The sequence below is a fragment of the Antedon mediterranea genome, chromosome 7, assembly GCF_964355755.1.
Source record: "Antedon mediterranea chromosome 7, ecAntMedi1.1, whole genome shotgun sequence".
Lineage (NCBI taxonomy): Eukaryota > Metazoa > Echinodermata > Crinoidea > Comatulida > Antedonidae > Antedon > Antedon mediterranea.
This window is the reverse complement of record NC_092676.1, coordinates 30,310,413-30,335,677: the sequence shown is the minus strand read 5'-3', so window position 1 is coordinate 30,335,677 and position 25,265 is coordinate 30,310,413. Positions and strand designations below refer to the sequence as shown.

The 25,265-nt window shown below is 32.0% G+C and overlaps 5 protein-coding genes across 5 annotated transcripts; 2 read left to right on the top strand and 3 right to left on the bottom strand.

Moving 5' to 3' along the window:
• Positions 1–487: 487 nt before the first annotated feature.
• On the bottom strand, positions 488–8,278 carry LOC140055226 (GPN-loop GTPase 1-like). The gene is made up of 12 exons (XM_072100498.1): positions 8,120–8,278; positions 6,609–6,702; positions 6,332–6,476; positions 6,007–6,085; positions 5,729–5,823; positions 5,552–5,597; positions 5,215–5,361; positions 1,557–1,639; positions 1,436–1,475; positions 1,215–1,323; positions 1,007–1,087; positions 488–930 (listed from the first exon to the last, which is right to left on the bottom strand). Exons 1-12 carry the CDS (start codon positions 8,273–8,275, stop codon positions 857–859), a joined length of 1,149 nt encoding a protein of 382 aa, XP_071956599.1. The 5' UTR covers positions 8,276–8,278; the 3' UTR covers positions 488–856.
• Positions 8,279–8,498: 220 nt separating this feature from the next.
• LOC140055244 (uncharacterized) lies at positions 8,499–10,255 on the top strand. The gene is made up of 2 exons (XM_072100527.1): positions 8,499–8,855; positions 9,617–10,255. Exons 1-2 carry the CDS (start codon positions 8,751–8,753, stop codon positions 9,935–9,937), a joined length of 426 nt encoding a protein of 141 aa, XP_071956628.1. The 5' UTR covers positions 8,499–8,750; the 3' UTR covers positions 9,938–10,255.
• Positions 10,256–10,563: 308 nt separating this feature from the next.
• Positions 10,564–13,603, top strand: LOC140055237 (gamma-secretase subunit Aph-1-like). Its single transcript, XM_072100519.1, has 7 exons — positions 10,564–10,673; positions 11,204–11,373; positions 11,486–11,629; positions 12,153–12,259; positions 12,414–12,536; positions 12,648–12,775; positions 12,913–13,603. The coding sequence occupies exons 2-7, from the start codon at positions 11,261–11,263 to the stop codon at positions 13,066–13,068; spliced, it is 771 nt and encodes a 256-aa protein (XP_071956620.1). The 5' UTR covers positions 10,564–10,673; positions 11,204–11,260; the 3' UTR covers positions 13,069–13,603.
• Positions 13,604–14,939: 1,336 nt separating this feature from the next.
• On the bottom strand, positions 14,940–20,726 carry LOC140055233 (crk-like protein). The gene is made up of 7 exons (XM_072100514.1): positions 20,304–20,726; positions 19,447–19,566; positions 19,016–19,163; positions 18,098–18,214; positions 17,440–17,571; positions 16,463–16,594; positions 14,940–16,026 (listed from the first exon to the last, which is right to left on the bottom strand). The coding sequence occupies exons 1-7, from the start codon at positions 20,327–20,329 to the stop codon at positions 15,886–15,888; spliced, it is 816 nt and encodes a 271-aa protein (XP_071956615.1). The 5' UTR covers positions 20,330–20,726; the 3' UTR covers positions 14,940–15,885.
• A 122-nt stretch (positions 20,727–20,848) lies between these two features.
• Positions 20,849–23,986, bottom strand: LOC140055248 (beta-microseminoprotein-like). Its single transcript, XM_072100530.1, has 4 exons — positions 23,841–23,986; positions 23,262–23,386; positions 22,085–22,193; positions 20,849–21,567 (listed from the first exon to the last, which is right to left on the bottom strand). The coding sequence occupies exons 2-4, from the start codon at positions 23,371–23,373 to the stop codon at positions 21,435–21,437; spliced, it is 354 nt and encodes a 117-aa protein (XP_071956631.1). The 5' UTR covers positions 23,374–23,386; positions 23,841–23,986; the 3' UTR covers positions 20,849–21,434.
• Positions 23,987–25,265: the final 1,279 nt, after the last annotated feature.

The following is a 25,265-nucleotide window of genomic DNA, read 5'->3' as shown; positions in this document are numbered from 1 at the left end:
TACCAGGAATTTGTTTAATTGCATTACTTTGGAGTTTGAAGAAGAAAGCTGAGAAGCGAGTTCACTTTTACGAAGTTGGTGAAGAAACAAAACGAAAACGGTTTTTATAAACCAAAATGCAAGAATTTATTTCCTTGCGTTCTAAAATCGCAAAGTTAACTTTTTGTCGTAAAAAAATTAAGACCTGAAATAATACATTATTATCCATTCCTGATGTCAAAGTATTCACTTAGTGATTGGCGTTTAATAACACTGTATTTTAATACATTATTATCCAGACATATAAGAATATCCTAAAATGCAATTTGTAAGCTCCGTCCATTTTAAAAGTAACAAAAACCTTTAGTCATGAATGGTTTTTAAAATCTTCATTTATCGAAAAAAACAAACAGATGTCAAATATTATAAAAAGGTCAACTTTACCGTAAAAATATTAATTCTGTTAATAAGCACTTTAGTTGAACTAAAGACTACTAGAGACCTGCTTATTTTATATGGTACTTTAGTGAGCAATTATTTTACTACAAGTAAAATATGTCTACAAATTTATACATGTAATGTACAGTCATTTGTTCATATTGCTGCCATGTACATGATTAAAAATATATGTGTAATTAAACTTGTTATTTGAATTTTATTCAAATGTAAAATGGCCACCTGCAATTCAGCTAATGAAGCCTTAATGGAATGGTTTTTTTTTCACTCTTCAATAAATATGTGTTAATATCATGGCTTAAAATGAACAAAACACACCTTAGAACCACTGAGAGGAAGTGATCATGATGGCCTGATGTTCAAATCCAATGATGACAGCTTGGAATTTTGTAATTAATCAAATATTTGCAGTTAAGATTGGTTACTTTATGACGTCTTCGGAACTTTTAGATTTAAACCGATTGAACGATTCCTCCTCTATGATCTCTTCCCGACCTAAAAAACAAAATATATATATGTAAATTTGGTTTGATTCTCACCTGGCATTATAAGTAAACAAAATAACAATTACCTTCAACATCATCTTTTTCCAGTTCATCATCATTTTCATCTCCTAATCCGATTGCAACCTCCTGTTCTTTAGCGCTTCCATCTGGTAGAGATAAGTACAGTTATAAAAGACTCATTTCTAATACCACATTAAAGATCTTAACATCTCATTACTTTTCCTATACTGTACCTATTTACCATCATTTAATAATTGATACTAAAAGACTAACTTGTATCATCACCAGATATAATTCCTTCCATTGTGACACTGGTTCCACTACCAGCCTCTGATTTCAACTTGCTCAGTTTCTCTTCCTTTGCTTTATCTTCTTTTAATAACTGAACAGATATAAATAAAGATATAGTTGTATCAAGGAAGCTTAGGGTCTAAAAAAAACCAACACAAAGAAAACTTAAATGTCATTATAACACTTTGCAATTGTAAACTTACCCTTTCTTTACGTAGCTTTTCATATTCTGGTTTATATTCTCTGAAAGAAATATCGGGACAAATATATAAATATGTTTTAATTAAAATGATTTTTATTGTATTGTGTTTTGCAATAACTTACGTTTCATATTCTGTTACTGCTTCGCTTACTGCTTTAAAGAATTCAGTCATACCCTCACCAGTAACAGCTGAAACACCAACACACTGCAATCAAATTCAAACAAATATTTAGAAATGGAAAAGAATGGAGAAATCTTAAGCCTCTGTCCTCATTAAATCCAAGGGAAATCTTAAGCCTCTGTCCTCATTAAATCCAAGGAAAGCCTTAGCAAACATCCGCACTAAAAATTTTGGATTTTGCTTTGAGATATAGAATATGCAGCAGATACAGATACTATTGTATCATTTGACATGCATAGAATATGCACCAGATACAGATACTATTGTATCATTTGACATGCATAGAATATGCAGCAGATACAGATACTATTGTATCATTTGACATGCATAGAATATGCAGCAGATACAGATACTATTGTATCATTTGACATGCATAGAATATGCAGCAGATACAGATACTATTGTATCATTTGACATGCATAGAATATGCACCAGATACAGATACTGTTGTATCATTTGACATGCATAGAATATGCAGCAGATACAGATAGCTGTTATATCATTTGACATGCATAGAATATGCAGCAGATACAGATACTGTTGTATCATTTGACATGCATAGAATATGCAGCAGATACAGATACTATTGTATCATTTGACATGCATAGAATATGCAGCAGATACAGATACTGTTGTATCATTTGACATGCATAGAATATGCAGCAGATACAGATACTGTTGTATCATTTGACATGCATAAAATATGCAGCAGATACAGATACTGTTGTATCATTTGACATGCATAGAATATGCAGCAGATACAGATACTATTGTATCATTTGACATGCATAGAATATGCAGCAGATACAGATACTATTGTATCATTTGACATGCATAGAATATGCAGCAGATACAGATACTATTGTATCATTTGACATGCATAGAATATGCAGCAGATACAGATACTGTTGTATCATTTGACATGCATAGAATATGCACCAGATACAGATACTGTTGTATCATTTGACATGCATAGAATATGCAGCAGATACAGATACTGTTGTATCATTTGACATGCATAGAATATGCACCAGATACAGATACTATTGTATCATTTGACATGCATAGAATATGCAGCAGATACAAATACTGTTGTATCATTTGACATGCATAGAATATGCAGCAGATACAGATACTGTTGTATCATTTGACACGCATAGAATATGCAGCAGATACAGATACTGTTGTATCATTTGACACGCATAGAATATGCAGCAGATACAGATACTGTTGTATCATTTGACATGCATAGAATATGCAGCAGATACAGATACTGTTGTATCATTTGACATGCATAGAATATGCAGCAGATACAGATACTATTGTATCATTTGACATGCATAGAATATGCAGCAGATACAGATACTGTTGTATCATTTGACATGCATAGAATATGCAGCAGATACAGATACTGTTGTATCATTTGACATGCATAGAATATGCAGCAGATACAGATACTGTTGTATCATTTGACATGCATAGAATATGCAGCAGATACAGATAGCTGTTGTATCATTTGACATGCATAGAATATGCAGCAGATACTGTTGTATCATTTGACATGCATAGAATATGCAGCAGATACAGATACTATTGTATCATTTGACATGCATAGAATATGCACCAGATACAGATACTGTTGTATCATTTGACATGCATAGAATATGCAGCAGATACAGATAGCTGTTATATCATTTGACATGCATAGAATATGCAGCAGATACAGATACTGTTGTATCATTTGACATGCATAGAATATGCAGCAGATACAGATACTATTGTATCATTTGACATGCATAGAATATGCAGCAGATACAGATACTGTTGTATCATTTGACATGCATAGAATATGCAGCAGATACAGATACTGTTGTATCATTTGACATGCATAGAATATGCAGCAGATACAGATACTGTTGTATCATTTGACATACATAGAATATGCAGCAGATACAGATACTATTGTATCATTTGACATGCATAGAATATTCACCAGATACAGATACTGTTGTATCATTTGACATGCATATAATATGCAGCAGATACAGATACTGTTGTATCATTTGACATGCATAGAATATGCAGCAGATACAGATACTATTGTATCATTTGACATGCATAGAATATGCAGCAGATACAAATACTGTTGTATCATTTGACATGCATAGAATATGCACCAGATACAGATACTGTTGTATCATTTGACATGCATAGAATATGCAGCAGATACAGATACTGTTGTATCATTTGACATGCATAGAATATGCAGCAGATACAGATACTGTTGTATCATTTGACATGCATAGAATATGCAGCAGATACAGATACTGTTGTATCATTTGACATGCATAGAATATGCAGCAGATACAGATACTATTGTATCATTTGACATGCATAGAATATGCAGCAGATACAGATACTGTTGTATCATTTGACATGCATAGAATATGCAGCAGATACAGATACTGTTGTATCATTTGACATGCATAGAATATGCAGCAGATACAAATACTATTGTATCATTTGACATGCATAGAATATGCACCAGATACAGATACTGTTGTATCATTTGACATGCATAGAATATGCAGCAGATACAGATACTATTGTATCATTTGACATGCATAGAATATGCAGCAGATACAAATACTGTTGTATCATTTGACATGCATAGAATATGCACCAGATACAGATACTGTTGTATCATTTGACATGCATAGAATATGCAGCAGATACAGATACTATTGTATCATTTGACATGCATAGAATATGCAGCAGATACAAATACTGCTGTATCATTTGACATGCATAGAATATGCAGCAGATACAGATACTATTGTATCATTTGACATGCATAGAATATGCAGCAGATACAGATACTATTGTATCATTTGACATGCATAGAATATGCAGCAGATACAGATACTGTTGTATCATTTGACATGCATAGAATATGCACCAGATACAGTTGTATCATTTGACATGCATAGAATATGCACCAGATACAGATACTGTTGTATCATTTGACATGCATAGAATATGCACCAGATACAGATACTGTTGTATCATTTGACATGCATAGAATATGCACCAGATACAGATACTGTTGTATCATTTGACATGCATAGAATATGCACCAGATACAGATACTGTTGTATCATTTGACATGCATAGAATATGCAGCAGATACAGATAGTATTGTATCATTTGACATGCATAGAATATGCACCAGATACAGATACTGTTGTATCATTTGACATGCATAGAATATGCAGCAGATACAGATACTGTTGTATCATTTGACATGCATAGAATATGCAGCAGATACAGATACTGTTGTATCATTTGACATGCATAGAATATGCAGCAGATACAGATACTATTGTATCATTTGACATGCATAGAATATGCAGCAGATACAAATACTGTTGTATCATTTGACATGCATAGAATATGCAGCAGATACAAATACTGTTGTATCATTTGACATGCATAGAATATGCAGCAGATACAGATACTGTTGTATCATTTGACATGCATAGAATATGCAGCAGATACAAATACTGTTGTATCATTTGACATGCATATACAGTACTTACACGCATGTTTTGGTAGAACTCATCCAATACCAGACTCATGGAACGTGTCAGGTTTGAAGTGTATGAAGTTTCTTGTGCCAAAGCATCTTGGAATGCTTCAAAATCCTGCATCCACTCAACAGCAAAATCGTTTGATATAATGTCTGTCTAATTAAAATTAAAGATAGTTTATTTATAGTTTACTTTAAACGATTCTCTATAAATGTAATTTTAATCTGAGCTTTGCATACAATGTTTGAAGCACAGCAACAGATTTCAATACCATAAAAAAAATATAATTAGCATTAAATGATTACCAAGTACTGTAAATTGGGGTGTATAAATGGTAAAAACTTACCTTGTTCATAACTACAATGAAGGGTAGTTTAAACTTGTAGAGAATACTACAAAAAAAAAGAATATTTTTATCAGTTTAGAAAATGATGGTTTTATCAGTTTAGGAAATGATGGTGATTACTAAAAATAAGATTGTTGATATGACAGAGATAATTATGTGGAACAAACTGAAGCCTACCTGCAAGCATATAACATATTTGACATGAAGGTGACTGGATTAACACTCCTGGCAGTATCCATAACATACACTATAACAGTAGGAAATGTTGAGCCCTACAAGAAAAAGCAAAAATAAAAATTCCCTTTCTATCATCATGCCCCCTATTTTTAAAGTCATTTCTGTTACTATCTTTTCAATTTATCAGCATTTAAAATAATCATTTTTAAGCATACCTTTTTCTATAACAGAATTTGTTAAATGCTTAAACAATGATAATGAAACTATATCATACTAACCAAAGTTTCTGATATGATGGTGCCAGATGCAGACCAAGTAAACACTTCAATTTGTCCAGGTGTATCAAGGATTACATACCTGAAAGAACAGATAAACCTCATCATCATACTGATTTATAAACACATTCACAATTTTGGAAGTAAACTCGGAATTTATTCTTTTTTGTTTCTTTGTACTAATTTTTGTTAAATGTTGTTAGGGTTACATGTTTAAAGCACTTGTGCTTATTTTGTATCCCTTCCATTATCATTCTTGTTGTATTTTTATATGTTTTTTTTTTTATCTTCAAATAGAAATGTTGATGAATGAATGAATTCAACATACTTTGAATCTGTACTGTTTTTCTCAACAAACTGCATGACTTGGTCAAATTTTGTAGAAAACAGATTGAGTGATGTCATAATTCCCCCATTAGGTCCAAGTCCATATTGCTTCATTATTTCTTTGTAATTTACAGTGTCTCTAATATCTGCAAGAATTACACATGTTACAGTTTCTAGTTAGCATGGCACTACTTTAACACAAAATTGGTTTACAAAGCTCTTTTTTTTAAAGCGTAATTGAATTGAAATGTTGAGAAAGATAATTTGTTATAACTTGCCAATGTTGACTGGAAAATTAACTTCATGTACTGCTGGATCTAAGTTAATGACATAAGGAGGGGTCTTCTTTGCATGCAAATGGCCGGTTAATCTCTGCAATATAAGAAATAAAAGAAAAATGTTTATTATATTTATTTAATTATTGACATAAATTGTTAGTGATTTAGGTTCATTCTGATGCTGCTCTGCTCCAATTTCATAAAAGTAGGAGATTCGCGTTAATTATGAATGTGATATTAGTTAGTACACTATAAGTATAACATTTAAATATTATTATTATGATAAATAAAATGTGTTAATTAATTGATTTTGTCACAAAAAAAAATTCCAACATAATTTGGTTTTACAATTAATTAATATAAACTAAATATACCATATCATTGACATATTTAATAACAAACATGTACTATACTTATAATAGCGGTACATTTTATATTACTCTTTTTTTGTTTGCTGATGATTCAAAGACATACAAAGCTGTTGATTCAGACATAGATGCTCTTGATTTTCAGGCGGACATTGATAAGATGTATAAATGGTCAGTAAAGTGGCAGTTGCCCTTTAATATTAATAAATGTAAGGTTATGCATCTCGGTAAAAAATCCTTGAACACAACATACTTTATGGGAACAGGTTCAGATAGAATTCAGTTAGGAGTTGTAACTCAGATGAGAGATCTTGGTGTTTTAGTTGATAATAAATTGAATTTTCATGATCATATCGTTGAAGTTGTTAAAAAGGCTAACTCTAGACTTGGTTTAATTAAGAGAACCTTTGAATATTTAGACAGTCATTTAGTGTCTATCCTTTATAAATCAATGGTTAGACCGATTTTAGAATATTCTAGTACGGCTTGTCTTCCTCAGTTTGTTGGTGATTCTATTCTCTTAGAAAAAGTTCAGCAAAGAGCCACAAAACTTGCTGTGGAAATTAAAACTCAACCATATAGTGACCGAATGAAATTTATGAAACTGCCATCATTAGCATTTCGAAGAAAGAGGTCTTGCTGCTTACAGATTTTTAGAATGATACAAAAGTATGATAATGTTAATCCGGGTGTCTTTTTCGAATTAGCACCATCTACTGTAACTAGAGGCCACAATTTTAAAATTAAAAAAGTTCATGATAGTAAATCGAAACACAGACAGAAATTCTTTTCAATATCTGCAGTAAATGATTGGAATAGTTTGCCATATCATATAGTAAATGCATCCTCTATAAATAATTTTAAAACCCATCTTGAAACACACTGGAAAACCCACAACCTAAAGTTTGAGCCATATAACCAAGATGTTCAAAGAGGGACTCACAAACCTTAACAGGTTTATAGTCTAAAGGTCAAGGTAAATCAAGGTAAATTACAAAACACACCGGGCGCTACCAGGAGTAAATAAGTGTGACTGTGGACGTTTCGCCCCATGTCTTGAAGCAATTTATCCCTGGAAACTGCAGATGGTGCAGTTTTAAGAAAGGGCCTACAGTTTAGCTATTGTGTATGCAGCCTTGTTACCTGAACAAATGTTGTTTTTCCTGAACCAGCCATTCCTAAAACGATTAAACATGGTGTTTCGTTTGAACTTTTCGAAGCCGATGCATTGGTATCTTCTGTTTGACTTGATTTAATTGTATCTGCCTTCTCACGATTGAGTTCACTGCAAGTCGCCATGTTTTGCAATCCGATCCTCGTTTGTCAATTGCCAGAGAGTTAAAATTGGTTTAACCACTTTAAATCGTTTCATAAATTACTTTAATCATGCTTTTATTAGATTTAAATACACAAAATAATTGTTACGTAATTATATACGTCATTAAACTATATTTTACAAACGTAATGTAAATAAAAAAAGATTTAATGAAGATTACATCCTGGCAACTGCATGAAAAACAAATCAAATAACACACACACGTCGTCACCTTGAGCTTAGTTTAGACGTACTTAGAGAGAGCAAAGAGGATTGTTATGCCTAAAATTGCAATTTTATTTTACTTTCTAATTTATTCATGAATCTAACTCGCATAACTTAATCTCTTTGATAGTTGATTCCCCGCCCTCAAATATATTCTCTTACCTCTCTCTCTTTACTCAGTACCTGCCTGTGGTGATCCAACTGTAAATTGTACTAAATTTATTTGTATACGAAATGAGGGCATCAATTGTTGACAAGATAGCAGTGATAGTTGGAGTATTTTTTGTTGGAGGATGTATTCCAAAGATTGTCCCATTGCAACCGTATCATGATATGATGGTAAGGAGAACATAAATAATAACTACTTTTCATTTATTTTTAATATTTGCTTATAAAAATTATAAATAATAATATACTGTCTGTACTAAACTACTATTCATTTGATTTATTCAATATTGGCTCATTACAATTACAACAGAATACATAAAAATATATAATGAAACAAAAAGCCAGGATTAGTGTCACAAGCGAACCCAATCACTGTTTAAAGACTTTCCTTTAACATAAATAAAATATAATATAAATATAAAATAAATGACGAGAAAAAATTAAATAATAAAAATCTAAGACATTATGTAAAAAAATACAGCAGGGACCAGGTAAAATCAAAAGAAATAGTGTTGGCGAAGACCAGTCTCGAATTCTCGAAACCTGCCAAGAGCAAGCTCACTTAATTCAGAGGGAAGACCATTGCAAAGTTTACAGAATGTAGGAAAGAGTGAAGATTGAAAACAGACAGTTCGAGCAAAGGGTGGCCTGAATAGAACATCAAATTTTTGACGAGAAATAGGAGAAAAAAAAAGAAGAAACATCGAGATCAAAAATAGTGTATTAACATTTGACAACAAAGAATAGTTTGGAAATCAATCCGAGAAGTCAAAGAAGGAAGATGAAGGAGCTAAACTTTCGGCAACAAATTATGAACAAATTGGTATTCAAAATGGAAAAAGAAAAAAAAACCTTTTAATTTAATAGTTTAATTATATCAAATACCCAATCTTTTTTCTTGAAAACTAATGTAATCCTTTTGTATTTTGCAGGTTGACACTTTTAAATTCTGGGCTCATGTGTGTCCATTAGTAGAGCTTGGTTTCCCAATGCCAAATGCTGCATTCTATCGCACTTTATGTGGAGTTGCGGAACTGTGCTTTGGATCACTCCTTGCTTTTGGAAAACCGTTCGTTAGAAGAGGCTCTGCTCTAATCTTGATGTCAATATCAGTGATATCTGTGTATTCAATGGTTGTTCTTGGAAGTACTGTAGAAGTTATACCAGCTATTCTGCTTGCATTGCTGTTATTTGTTTGTGTTTTTCATGGATTTAAAGAGACGACGCAACAAATAAAGCCAAAGAAAGAATAGTATACACTCAATGTAATCACACATTAATCGTTGTAGAATAGCCTAGCTGTAATTGGATAGAGTTTTCTGTATTCAATTAAACACAAACATTTGAATGACAATCTAATTTGTGAAAGCACATCGTTAATATGGAAAAACAATTAGTTAGATGATCTGGACCACAACAATCGACATCTCCCAAATACCTTGGAAAAAACTATGCAATTACAACTGATTTTTTTACTCAGTGTAGAAACACATTTTACAACTTTTTGTCATATATTTTTGTAATCACTAGGCAAGACCTAGAATAACAAATATCTTTACTTTTAGACAAACATGAATAAAATTGAATGATTTTATATTAAATTGTTTTTGAATGCCTCTTTAGTTTTAGTTATTTTAAAACAAATTGGCGTATTCGATTGGAGGACTAACGTTTAGAAAAAAAATTAACAGAGTAAGGTATTTCGAATTTTAAGTTGTACTTATTTAATGAACAATTTGCGTTACCATTCGAAGAAAAAATTTAAAACAATGGAGGGAAAAATTGTATAGAAAATTTTCTGGTGAGAACAAAAATTACCCAATCGAATACGCCAAATGACACTCTAAATTAATAAAGCATGCTGGATTTGAAGTCTAGGCCTAGTACAAAAGCAGGAAGTCGACGATCTTGATCAGATTTCATTGTTTACCACCACCGTCGATGAATTCACCGATTCGATTTGTAATTTAAGTAAATTTAAATTGAAAGGTTTGTATAAATAAATATTATATCCGTTAATGAATATAACACAGTGATGATTACCGCCATTTCAGAACTAAATAGCCAATGTTTAGGCAGGGAGTTGTTCCCTGGTTTAGGTTGGCGAAGGCCTGCCTACTCGCCTCTCTCTGTTTGGAATGATCAAGTGACCGGCTCAAACTCAATTTGTTGTGCCAAGCAATGCATTGTATGTGGTGTGTGCAAAGAGGGAGGTATAGATATACAGTAATGTATATAGATATACAGTAAGGTGTGTGGAAGGGAAATCTATATAATTATTTAGACCTAACGATACAGGTTCTCTAACGATGCATACGTTGGCTATTATAAATATCAATAACATTTGAAGGGTAATCAATAATATGATGTCTCTTTTTATTGGTTTTTAATATTAATAACCTAAATCATTGATTAATTACTGACTAAAATATAAAAAATATATAATTTTAAATAAAATACTAAATGGATTCAAAGCAGTGGTTGGTCAGGAAGGTTCTAAACAATTCATTTTGTTACAGATTTATCAAACAAGTGCCTTGAATAAAACACAGTCCTGTAGTTGGGAAAAAATCACCATGACCGTGATGCAGTTTTTCGGTGCCATGTTCATTGCTTATGGTCCGGCAGTAGCAATGTTCCTGTTCACCGTTGTTAGTGAACCCTTACGCATAATTGTAATGATTGCTGGGTAGGTATTAGAACCTTGTTTCAAATTTAGAGTAAATAGTTCTAAAAAAAAAAACTAGGCCTTAACGAACAATCAACTTATTCAGTTTAAATATTATATGTTTTTGTTTCAGAATGTTTTTCTGGCTGATAGCGTTACTGATTTCTTCAATTTGGTGGGCAGCTGTAGTACCTCTCAAAGATGAACTGGCTTTTGGTTTAGTTTTCTCGATTTTCTTTCAAGAAGCTTTCAGATACCTCTACTTTAGAATTCTTCGGTAATTTTTTTAATTTTTTTATTTTATTTCATACTCATCCAACAGCGAGTAACCCGCCAATTACAGGATGGATAAACTATTTAATAATTTCACAAGACAAACATATACACAAGATGCTCTACATAAACAAAGACTTATTATTAAGTCTTTGGGAGTGGAGTTGTAAATTGTCATGAGAAAAAAACCCTGACATATGACAGGACTTGAACCCAGGACCCTTAGATTGGTAGCCAAGCATCATAACCACCAAGCCACAGCTCCACTCCGAAGCCACAGCTTCATGTTAATCAAAGTAAATGTACATCCTATAAACAAAAAACATGAAATAATGAGACAAAATGTTTAGTTACCCTATGCTTAATATATAGTCATTCTGAGTGACTCTAAATTAAATACATAAACTGTAAGAAGGTTGAAACTCTCTCTTTCATGTAGACTATCTGGAAATTGAACAAACAACAAAAGTCTGCTTTTTAAATATTTTATTCAGTAGATATTATAACCAATAATTTCAATTTTATAGGAAAGCTGAAGATGGTTTGCAGCAGTTCAGTGAACCTAGTAATAGAACAAACAATGGCTCACAGACATCAGCTACCTCACAAAAAAGCCAACATATGTATGCTTATGGTACGTAATGATTTCTGGCTATTCCAACAATGGTCACAAGAGCAAACTAAGTACAGTACCAAGTACAGTACTAACTTGAACCCACAACCCTGGGACTACAATAGCACACTTCTCATTGTATCAAAGTTTTTATATTGCTTTATTTTTAACATAGTGTCTGGCTTTGGATTCGGTGTTATGAGTGGGCTGTTCTCATTCAGTAATATTTTAGCAGACTCTAAGGGCCCTGGAACGGTTGGTCTCACTGGTGGACCACATCAATTCCTTATTACATCAGGTAAGTTGAATTTACAGTATTTATTGGGATGCCTGTTAAATATACATGATACTATCGAATTGACAAAGAATAAAATAAATACAGAATTTAACCATTTTTCTTTACTTGTAGCATTTATGACGATGGCATTTATTCTACTACACACATTTTGGAATGTCATTTTCTTCTGGGGATGTGAAAATCGCAAGTATCTGGCCATTGTATATGTGTTAGCAACACATCTAGGTGTTTCACTTATGGTAAGTAAAAATATGCAGACATTTTGCTTTGTAGGAGAATGATTAATAAGTTAACAAGTTTATTTAGACAGTCTTCAAATTCTAATTCAAATTCTTGAAGTTTTGTTTAATTTAATTACCATATGTTTTATTTTCAGTCTCTTCTCCTCTCAACACATCATTTATATGGTCTAGTTTTAGCAGTTGTATATGTTGTACTAGCAGTTACGGGAGTAATGGCATTTTTCATAGCCGGTGGATCTCTCAAATCATTGACAACATCGATAAGTTTTTCCAATGCTTACAAGATTTAGTGGACTATGCGGCGTTGTTGTGCATATTATAATTTTTATTATTTATATTTTCCTCCAAAGAACTATTCTGATAATTACAAAATAACATTTAAAGACCAAGTCTGGTCCATTTTTAGAGAGATTTACATTTAGGTTACTACCGAAGAATTATTGAAAACAATAAATTTGTAGTACAATTGATGTAAACTATTTAATGGTATTTTATACAGAATAAGTAAAACAAATGTTGCCTTTGATACAATACCTACGTTTCTCTCTCTCAGGTCTATTCTATCATATTGATGTTGCTCTCAGTGTTGTTGGCATAGTTACCTTCCATTCACAGGCCCACTTATTGTACTCTATGATTCTTCATACTACAGTATTACTGTATAACAATTGTGGGTATTGGAGAGTATGTGATGATATTTAAATGGGGTGCTGCAGCCAATCACTAGAAATTACAGCATTTTGCATGTTCAAAAGGACTCAAACATTTGGTTTCTTTGTGTTTAAATTTTGATGTTATAGGATTAAAATCTTTCTGCTAATAGAATTATTTGCTTTCTGTCTTTTTTGTTTGAATCACCAAGGCACACATAATATAGACAAATTACGATTTATGATTAAAATAATCAGTGCTGTTAAAATATGTTTGAGGTCTTCAAGTGCACAACACTCATCAATTTTGTAAGGTGTATATACAGTACTTGACCAAGTGGGTGGGGCAGGGGAAAAGGGAAGGTCATAAACCACAACTCGCAAACAAAAATTCATCAAACAGCTGTTATATACCATATACTGGGTATGTATTATTACAAGTTTGCTACTGTACAAATTAACTAACCAATGGGATATTATTAAAATCATTTTCTAAATCGTAAAATAAAAAAAAATGGTAATAAAAAAAGCAGTTACAGTATACATTTTTACATAAAAACACGATTATCATATTTAGACATTTCTCTGTAATTCTTTGAGAATTTCTAATAAGTTAATTGGATCTGTAGTGTAGTTAGGATTTAAATTAAGTACCTCATTATTATGAAGCTTAGGGAGTGACACAAAAATCAAGAATGTACTAAGGCTGGGAAAAAAAACTAGCACCGATAATATTACAAAACTCCTAGCTCTATTTACATGCTCTCCTCCGTAACCTCTAATTTGTTTGCAAGTTAAAGACTAGAATTGAACAATAGATGCAAAGCTTAAGATTGCAGTATTAACAGTATAATAAGAGTTTTGTTACCTTGGTAGATATGATTAACACTCACACTCCCTAAGCCACTTAATGACAAATATTAGCATATTTTAAGTGTATACTTGGTATAACTTTGATCATCCACAATATCATTATTGGTATAATATTCCAATAGGAAACATTTCAATACAAAATCATCTCAATCGTGTGCATGGTGCAATATTCAAACAAGTATTTCACAAACTGTTGGGTGCTTAGTGTATGCTTTCTACAGATGATATAATACTGCTTAAAGTAAGCATACACTAATGTATAACATAAAACATGGAGATGACAAATGAGGCATTATCGGATTTTACTGTAATGGTATAAATTAAATAGTGAAATGGTATAACAAAAGATTGCTATCTAACAAAGTAATTAACATTCACTTATTTATCAAATGATGTACAATGCTTTTTTACACTATACTAGTATTATTATGTATAGTATAAAGTATAAATGCAGATGGTGTAACAAACTTATTATCATTAAATGTTGTGTGTAAAACTTGATGTGCTTTGCTTGCTTCTCAAAATGTTTTGGCTAATTTGTAAACATTTAATTTTATGTTCAGACAGCATGTTTGCGTTTTCATTTTTAACTTCTGGCCAAGACGCAATGAAGACACATGGACTTCCACTCCTATAAGTCATGAGTTAAGTACTGTTGCATGATGAAAGAATATAATTAGTATGTAAATAAGCTTCGTACATGATTATTGAAATATTCCAAAAATAGTCCTGTAACTGCTGGCATATTCTATTTAGATAATAAACAATTTAACTATATAATAAGAAGAACAGAACATTTGAGTGTACAGCATAGTGAGTATTCTAGCTCTGACTAAATACAAATAATGACATTTCTGCAGTATACATTCTTCAGATAATTTTCTTATCAACATATTGGATGTCAGCAATGCAAGTAGTACCTGAAGAATAGTACCTGAAGAAGACTACTTGTGAGCGATGTAAATAGGCAGTCAGCTTAATGCTCATAATAGTTGCCTTCTTTTGTTTGTGTGAATGTCGGGGTTAGTTTTCAATGTATTTGTGCTGTTAATGTGAGTTCTGTTGATTACGGTAATTGCTCTGACATCAAAACTCTCTCCTGATGGTATTATATCTAGGTTTATATAATGTATGAGAGTCTAGTTGTATATCCTCTAGGGTGCTGTAATTGAGTGGAAAATGAATTGGCTTTGATGATCTATACCCCTGATGATTTTGAACACTTTGGTAAGGTCAAATGATTGGTAAGAAATGTGTTGTAAGATAGTGGTGCCTTTCTATTATGAACTCAATTGAATGTCAGTGATAACTTTGTAATATAATGTATAAATTGAATGAGCAAAAATCAAGTTATTTTTAAATTCATAAGAATCACACCCTAAATTGATAAAATGAATCACATCCCCAAATTGACACTCCCTGTTATTAGCCAACATGCTCATCATTGATGTGGGCAACCTCAATTGATATGGCGAGCAATCGTACTCTTATTTTATATCCAGCCAAGGAATAAAACAATATTTAGTTTTAAATCCTTTTGGCATCATGGCTGGCTGGTAATCTTCTAAGTTCTTTTGTGTTATTTTATGTCATACTATTTTCACCATTGTCTTTTAATACTTGTACATGTGTAAATGGAAATGAACCAGTTTTTCCAGTTGTTTCGTTTATTCCTTGCCATTGCCCACTTGCGTGTGTTTTTATAATTTGGATTTTATCTCCTACCTGAAAAATTTCAAACAAAAAGTATCGTGGTAGTAGATATTAGAGAAACACAATTGTGGAGGTTATTACACGACATATCATTATTATACAATTAGGATATGGGGGAATTTGAACAAGATACCAAGAAAGTTTAAAGTATAGATTATAATTAAGTGAACACTTAAGATGTTGGAGAATTATGAAAGGTAACAATGGAGGAAAATTATACACAAGGAAGAGATGAAGGCACATTGAATTAATGGTCATTAATCCTTTGCGTTATTTGACACAGGAAAACTTGATTATCTCCAATCAGAAAAAATTACAACCATATAATAAAAATATTGAACATTTATAAAGCGCTCTTTATCGGAGTCTCACAGTGAAACATGAAAAGAATAACTATTGAAATAGGCAAGTTTTCAGGAAGGACAATACAAAGAAAATTGTAACTTACTTCTAATTTCAACTGAGTTGGATCGTAAGCACTAGGCATCCTTTGTTGAGTAGCAATAGCAAATTTAGGTTCTGAATCAGTATTTGTATTCATTTCACCAGTTGAAACCACTTGTGAACCCGAAGGTATAAACTAGAAATAACAAAGGCACATTATTAAATAACACTATGAAGGTACTACTGTATAACAACAATACAGGACACAAACTTAATTCTGAAGGTAAACTAACTATTTAGACATCCTGAAGTTTAAATAAAATAGGCAATGGATATTAATGTTAACAGCAACATTTCAAATTCAAAGAATTGTAAATAATTGTAATATCTCTAGATATATTTAAAACATTTATATTTATACTTAGGAAATAAACTCAATTATACAAGACTTATCCTATTCATTACACTTAGAAATTATTATTATTAGCAGATTAGGAAGGGCTAGACCGACAGATTTTCAACACTGTATATGACTTGCAATTTATTTAATCAAAACTTTTAATCATGTTAACTTGTATTGTCATTTAATTTAATATTTGTCACTTTGTATTACAGTATTTAATGATTTTACTAAGGTACAATCAAGTTGACTTGAATTAATTGTATAAATTAATATTTATCACTTTGTATTACAGTATTTAATGATTCTACTAAGGTACAATCAAGTTGACTTGAATTAATTGTATAAATTAATATTTATCACTTTGTATTACAGTATTTAATGATTCTACTAAGGTACAATCAAGTTGACTTGAATTAATTGTATAAAACCTACATTGGATGGATTGAGTAAAATGTAAAGAGATAAGAATAAGATACATTTTAAGTATAGACTTAAATAGTTACCTTTTCAACATACGGTTTTGGTAGATAGCACCTTTAGCCCCTGTTGCCGTATGAACAGCAGTCCACCACTGATCCTCATCTTTACCAATAACTAATAGTGTATCTCATTTGCTAAGTATAGACTTAAATAGTTACCTTTTCAACATATGGTTTTGGTATAGCACCTTTAGCCCCTGTTGCCGTATGAACAGCAGTCCACCACTGATCCTCATCTTTACTAATAACTAATAATTTATCTCCTTTGCTAAATGGTAAGTCTTCTTCATCCTAATCAAAAAGGAAAATTTAAAAAATGTATTTAATTGGTAGATTTCATTATACACGTCGATCATGGATTTAAATGTAGAGGTTTTCCAGTGTTTATCCCAACCACACAGATAATATAAATAAAGGCCCTCAATGCAACTAACTCTTTTAAATAAATTTAGGAACAATAGAATTGCTTTTTTTTATTTTAATGTTCAATTTGTATATATTAATATTTATTGCAATGATACATTTTTTAACTTTAGTTTTTTTGGAAAAAAAATATGTAGTAAGTACAATGTATTTATAAATATACAGGTTCAAAGGAAATAAATTTGGTAGATTGCCAAATTAAATGACAAAACTGGTATAATACATTGTGTGTGTGTGGTTACCACTACCAATGATGTTCCTGTTTGTCTATTTCCTGGTTTGATTACAAATAATAGCCCTCTATCTGAACAAAACATTATTGTTCAATTGATAGTATTAACCCAAATTATTTCATAGAAAAAAACACTAGAAGTATGCATAAAAAACAACTAACCTTTCCTTTGAAATCATATAATGCAACAAAAAGTTCTCCACCTGTAGTTGGTAGTGAAACTGGAGGAAGGGCCGTCGAGGGAGACTGTTGTGGATGATATATTGGCCCTTTTGGACACTATAAATACAAATATTAGAGAGAGGTTTAATGAGTAATAAAAAACTGAACAAGAAAAGTGAAAGTTACTAACATTTCTAAAACGGATAGTATACACAATGTATCTTACTTTGGGCCAACAATTCCCTAACGGATAGTATACACAATGTATCTTACTATGGGCCAACAATTCCCTAACGGATAGTATACACAATGTATCTTACTATGGGCCAACAATTCCCTAATGGATAGTATACACAATGTATCTTACTTTGGGCCAACAATTCCCTAACGGATAGTATACACAATGTATCTTACTTTGGGCCAACAATTCCCTAACGGATAGTATACACAATGTATCTTACTATGGGCCAACAATTCCCTAACGGATAGTATACACAATGTATCTTACTTTGGGCCAACAATTCCCTAACGGATAGTATACACAATGTATCTTACTATGGGCCAACAATTCCCTAATGGATAGTATACACAATGTATCTTACTTTGGGCCAACAATTCCCTAACGGATAGTATACACAATGTATCTTACTTTGGGCCAACAATTTTGGAATAAAGGCAAATGTGGTAGTGATCATATGCTTAAATATGGTAGTGATATGTTTAAATATGGTAGTGATATGTTTAAATATGGTAGTGATATGTTTAAATAGGGTAGTGATATGACATCCTTATGTTCATATATGAGAACATCACATGTTTTTGTCACATAAAGTTTGATAGTGTAGAGAGAGCTTAAGAGAGAAAAACTAATTTATTAAATGGTAGAAATAATTACGGTATAAACTGAATGTTACTTACGGGTTCAATTAGAGTTGTTGTATCCAGGAAATGTAGTTTATAAAACTGTATGATATCAGGTAAACTTGTAAACGTTTGATCACCAATTTGGAAAATATTTGTTTCAGCTTGTTTGTTTATAATGTAATGCGATACCTTAGAGTTTTCGCTGAAAATTAGAAATACAACTGATAGTAGTACTACAATAGCTGCTGTGTGTACGTTAATAAAGTGCATGCTGCTGCATGTTAGAATATTTTCTGCTTAATTTGTAACATTAAATGAAACATGTGGAACACAACATTAAAGAAATTAGGAAGTTCAGCTCATAAAATGTGACCAACCCATTTACATGTACCCTGCACACAGTAAAGGAAAATGTATAGTGTGTAGTGTGAATAAGAAACAAATACTACAACAATTAAAAAGCTGGATTAATTTAGAAATGTTACCTAACACATAGGACATATGAACCTCGGCTTGTGTTACTTTCACGAATTAAAAACATTCCAGGTCTTTTATCCTTCAATCGCAACTCTGCTTCACTACGAGATATTCCACCAAAGAACCATCTGAAAAATATATTATTAATATAAAATTCAAAATCTCATACATAATAATTATTATAATACTCAAAGTTATCATTTAAACCACCCCTAGCTACACCTTAAGTTATATACTACAGTGTATATTCTATCAATTTGAATACTGTATACTGTCTGTAGCTGCTTACCAGCTAGGAGGATACTAAAGTTTAAACTAATAAATCTATAGTAAGACTAGGCCTTTTGGAGGGAATACTGTACAAAATAGTGGTGGTGTGAATTGAATGCAAATAGCAGCTATTCTATACTCTAGTCTAAACTATTAAAGTTGTACCAAATACCAGACAGATGATAGGATAGGCAAATCTTCTTTTTAATAAATTATAGTAAATACTAGGCCTATATTCTATATAACTATATTATTATTTATAATTATAATATTTCTACCAACTTTACAATTATTTTGTATTTAAAAATCCAAATGTAATAATTTGTCTCCCATATATGACAAATTATCTCAATTCGTGCCAACATCATTTCATTTAAAAAATAATTAATTAAATTAAAACACACCTAGCCTAGGCCTACTAGCTAGGTATAGGCCTTTCGAATAACCTCCTCAGGCGACTGACAACACACACAACCGCCCTCCAACATGGAAGTGTGGCGGAAGCTGCATTCGGCCTACAGTAGCCTAGCTGAGCCTAATCATAATTAATATCCAGCTCCATTTCATGACAAAATTAAGTGATAAAAACACTTACATATTACCATCGAAGGGTGACACCATGATTGCTGATTAAAGTGAATGTGCCTGTCACATCCAACATCAGCACAAGAAGGCCCCTCGACAGTGTACTTTAAATTGATGATGAGCAATAAGCGGCTCCTGTCGCCGCCGCTGTGTGAATTTTCAACAATGTAGGCTTAGTTGTGTTCTGTGTTGTGTACGTGTGGGAAGAACACCGTAACCCCCTACGCGGGAGAATTTGTCAACATAAATAACGTAGGCCTAGAAATTGTTTCATGTAAATTTTGATTCAATAAATGATTGATTGTAATGAAACAATTATTTTGTTATTCTTTCGGACTTCACAAATATTTATTAAATATTTTCTGAGTTTCCCCGGAACAGGAAGTTTCATAATACCGTTTCCATTTAGCTCATTTGTGATGCATCATTTTGCTAGGCCCTTTGACCAGGGGGGTGAACTTGTATAACGGGTTTCTGAGATCGTGTGAGAAGGGCTGCCTACACACAGAACAATAAGCTTCTATCTATGGTTTACAAAATAATGCCAGTCAAATGTTGTTTTATATTTATTTGGTCATTTTTATTCATCGTAATTACAGTACATTAATTACAGTACATTACTTAACCTATGACAAATTGTAGAGGTACAGCCTCTAGCCTAGTGGTCATCGGTCTTTCATCACTACAAAATTAAAAGTAAAGAGAAAGCAGGCATGGCGCGCCCTATGGATTGAGTGTAACAAGTTTGTACTAGCTAGACTCTAGAGGGCCACTGGCTGAGAGGATTATGCGCTTTACGACACCCGCCCTCTATGTTCGTTCTTCAAAAAACTTTCATCAAAACTTAATAAATATATACAGTACTGTATCACACTATTTTAATTCCACAAGACAATATTTACTTAAGACAAGAATGACTTGGTTTCTCTGGTTTCTTTCTTTATTTCAACAAATGTGACATTTTCTAATGAACAACTATTGTCACTATAAAGGAGACTTAGTCAGTGGACCATTGTTCATTGTAAAATTATTTTCAGTGTCAATCGCATAGTCCATATTAGAGTATTTAATTTATGTTGTGGATGCAGCAAAAATTGAAAAGATTCGTAAAGTAGTTGATGATGATACCATCGTATAGTATTCATTTGCTGTCAGTGTATGGACATGGAATATTTTCGTCATATTCCAAAACAAATTCTTCTTCGCAAGTGAGAGTGTTCCATATTGATGTACAACCGTCAGGAGCGTATTTCCAATCAACGTATTGAGGTTTGCTATAAAATAAAATAAAACATTAGGTATACTGATTTTTTTCTATCTAAATTATGAGCCCCTGTATAACTGTATGATATAATTTAAAGAAAGAACTCTTTAGACACACTAACACAAACAAACAGTGACGGTTTGATCTATTACACGAAAGCTCTGTCACACTATCAAACTTTGTGTGACAAAAAAAATGTAATGTGCCCATATATGGACAGGATGATGTCATATCACTACCATATTTGGGCACATCACACTTTTTGTCACACAAAATTTGATAGTGTAGACAGAACTTAAGCAATCTAGAATCCCTTAATATGTACGACGGTATAAGTACATTGTATGATAAAGCATAGAATGCAGTTATGTTATGTGTGGTGGTGTATGGGCCTAACATGTAATAATTTACAGGTTACAGCACGCATGCTTATAGTCATAGCAACACTGACGTTTTTATATTAAGTAGTATACATTTGTATGACAAAGGGATGCATTTACTATCTGTGGTGTATGGGTCTAACTTACAGGTCACAGCACGCATGGTAATAGTCATAGCATTCACAGTTCTTGCAATCCTTTGTGCGCCAAGTATCGCCTATTCTGTGTTCGTTGCCGTCCACATCCTTACATTTCTCTGAAATTATAATTTATCATTTTCATACCAGAAATAAATTGTAATGACTGTATTTTATTTATAAAAAAAATAAGAAAAATTGTACATCGAGCGCTGTCAATTCAGTGGATCTGTGTGTAAATTTGAAACATTGGTTTTAACAATACCAACCTTCGAAATAAAACTGAATTCGCAATAAATAAAATAAAGATCAATAAACATTTCAATATTTTGGCATTCAATTAATATTTTCGTAAGTGAAAATAACTAAAAAAAAAGTAAAAGTCTGCATTTCGATGGCTTCTAACACCCTTCAAGCAAACCACATACTCTCAATCGAACAATAATAAGTTTGTGATAGATTTGTAATAAGTAAGACCACTCCGATATATCGATAAAAAGACGCGCGCGCGTAAATATACACAAGCATCAGTATAATTACTGTTTAAAATATACTATTTAGTTTACAATTCCAATAAACATGACAGCATATTGATGATATTAAGTACACGTGAATGAAATACAAAAATAAATGCGTCGAGTCAGGGTTGATGGAACAGAACGAACACGATGGATACATTATTAATTGGTGTAGGCTATAATATCATATGTAAGCATCTTCCAAATATAAAGTAATATAATTATGTTTATTATATTGGTGGAGATACGTATAGGCATATTCTTCGTTATTCTTCGGCGGTAGCGTAAATATGTATTATTTAGTGGAATATTTATTTATTGGCTCACAAAAAGCAACATAAAGTCATAAAAATTGGTTTCCAAAATAAAAAATAAATTTAAAAAAATAAAATCAGCAAATCAAACATACAAATGAGTTAAACCTTTATTTTTATTAATTTGTCAGCGTAAATATTTATTATTTATCGGTTTACAAAAATCAACATAAAAGTCGTAGAAATTGGTTTCCAAAATGAAAATAATTTTAAAATAAAATCAGTTAATCAAACATGAGTTAAAGCTCTTCAAAAATTATTTCAGTATACAAAAATACAAATTAACGATCTTAATAAATAAATGAGGAAGATCTAATCAACGTAAATTACTGCAGTATCTGACCAGTTTACTTACGTGGGCCAGCCATCAACTCCGTTGCTTTGTACATCGGGCAACCATATTTGTTAGCGTATGCCACGTGCAACACTGTCAACGTTAACAGACTAACTTGAATAATCATCTGCATTCTAACTAAATATCTGTAATATTTCAAAAAATATATATAATTATATGAAAATGTGTATGACGTGTATTTATTCTATATAATTTGAAGAATGATATGTATCAAAAGGTTGGGCCTAAAAAATAGAAATAAAATATCCTTAACGGTTTTTAAACTATGTTAATCCAAGTTCGAAAAAGCGCGAACAAAGTAGCCTAACTATAGGCTAGTGCTGAGGATATGATAATGTCCTTTATGCAACACATGGTACCGTACAGAAACATTCACTTACAAAAATAACCTCTCTGTAAATAATAATTTTGAAAGGAAAAAAACAAGGATAATCGACATTAATACCCATTTCATCCCAAATTATAACACTTCAATAAAGTGACTAAAAAACTATTTTGTAACTCTACTCTTACATGTAAACTCAAAGTAAAATATTGCCTAATAAAAAAAAGTCAATCGGATAGCTAGGCCTGACTTACCTGTAACAAAACGATAACTCAAGAAATTCTAGAAGCTGTGTATCAAATGATCCAAATTCTATAACTGATGCAACTGATGGATGCCACACTCTTATTTATATAAGTCTCTACATCCTGTGAAAGGGTATCTTCCATAGTGACTGTAATGCAGTATGGAAAGCCTCCCTTAGGAACCGATCTAATGGGGATTGTATAATAATTACACGCGGTTAAGATCCACTCAAACAATCGTTACGCCTCTGTTTTTCATTTTTGAATGAGAATAACATGACATATATTGGCGTTTAGATTAATTAGCCTTTGTTTAAATTCAGAATAATAGTTACATTGTATTCTGGCTGTCTGTCATCAAAGTATATTATATTACTTGACACTAACATACATTGTGTTAATTCCGATAAAAACAAACTAGCGGTAGTTAGCAGCTACAACTATGTAGTTGAGACTGTTATTTTGATTATGGATACGACGCCATATGAAACAGTTTTCCATTTTGGATAAGCTGCCTTGAAAATATGCCAAACCAGCCTCAGCAACATTTTATTGCGAGTGTAATATTTTGCATTGATCTCCAAAATCAAACGCCTAACGTTTTGTTCCCACTCTCCAACGCAAGGACGTCGTAAGCGCAACGCAATTGACCAATCAAAATCGATGGATTATTAGACTTATCACTTTTTATTGGTCAATTCGATCCGCTTAAAAACTTAGCCCATTACCAAAATTCCAAAGAATTGAAACGTTACAAACCAGGAAAGAGTGACATTCTTTCCTGTTACAAACGAGCAACAATCCGAAACAAACGAAATATTTCTCAATTATATATTATGAAACATATTGCATGCAATATTTGTAAGAGTTAGTCAATACTTTATAATTAACTAAATAATTGATGATCAAATTTTTCTTAGTTAATTTCCCAGGTGATATTGCTAATTTATTGCGTCTCCACAAACTATACGCTGTGACGTCATTATAATATTTAGATTTTTCAAATACATTCTGGTTATTTTCAATTTAAACTTGTTATAATTCCAAAAGTGCATTGTTGTTCCTAAAGGAAACATGAATGAATCTACAAAATAATGCAAATCATTCTCAATTAGTACCATCACACTCAATTGGTACCATCACACTCAGTTTGTACCATCACACTCAGTTGGTACCATCACACTCAGTTGGTACCATCATACTCAGTTGGTACCATCACACTCAATGGTACCATCGCACTCAATGGTACCATCGCACTCAATGGTACCATCACACTCAATGGTACCATTGTACTCAATTGGTACCATACTTACTCTGGTGTCTTTGTTATTATCATCAAAGTATTCATAATTTGAAGTTAACGGTTGCATTCAATTATATAAGTATCTGGGTAAAATATATTTTGTTTAAAATGGGAACCACCAAAGCGTAAGA

Coding starts and splice junctions, on each gene's coding strand:
- LOC140055226 (XM_072100498.1), bottom strand. CDS start 8,275: ATGGCGACTTGCAGTGAACTCAATCGTGAGAAGGCAGATACAATTAAA. Junction 6,477..6,608: donor TAATTTTCCAGTCAACATTG/GCAAGTTATAAC, acceptor TAATTCTTGCAG/ATATTAGAGACACTGTAAAT. Junction 1,324..1,435: donor AAAAGCTACGTAAAGAAAGG/GTAAGTTTACAA, acceptor ATATCTGTTCAG/TTATTAAAAGAAGATAAAGC.
- LOC140055244 (XM_072100527.1), top strand. CDS start 8,751: ATGAGGGCATCAATTGTTGACAAGATAGCAGTGATAGTTGGAGTATTT. Junction 8,856..9,616: donor AACCGTATCATGATATGATG/GTAAGGAGAACA, acceptor TGTATTTTGCAG/GTTGACACTTTTAAATTCTG.
- LOC140055237 (XM_072100519.1), top strand. CDS start 11,261: ATGACCGTGATGCAGTTTTTCGGTGCCATGTTCATTGCTTATGGTCCG. Junction 12,260..12,413: donor CCAACATATGTATGCTTATG/GTACGTAATGAT, acceptor TTTTTAACATAG/TGTCTGGCTTTGGATTCGGT. Junction 12,776..12,912: donor ATCTAGGTGTTTCACTTATG/GTAAGTAAAAAT, acceptor TTTTATTTTCAG/TCTCTTCTCCTCTCAACACA.
- LOC140055233 (XM_072100514.1), bottom strand. CDS start 20,329: ATGGTGTCACCCTTCGATGGTAATAT. Junction 17,572..18,097: donor TATATGATTTCAAAGGAAAG/GTTAGTTGTTTT, acceptor CTTTTTGATTAG/GATGAAGAAGACTTACCATT. Junction 16,027..16,462: donor CAACTCAGTTGAAATTAGAA/GTAAGTTACAAT, acceptor GAAATTTTTCAG/GTAGGAGATAAAATCCAAAT.
- LOC140055248 (XM_072100530.1), bottom strand. CDS start 23,373: ATGCAGATGATTATTCAAGTTAGTCTGTTAACGTTGACAGTGTTGCAC. Junction 22,194..23,261: donor GGAGTTGATGGCTGGCCCAC/GTAAGTAAACTG, acceptor TTATAATTTCAG/AGAAATGTAAGGATGTGGAC. Junction 21,568..22,084: donor TACCATGCGTGCTGTGACCT/GTAAGTTAGACC, acceptor TTTATTTTATAG/CAAACCTCAATACGTTGATT.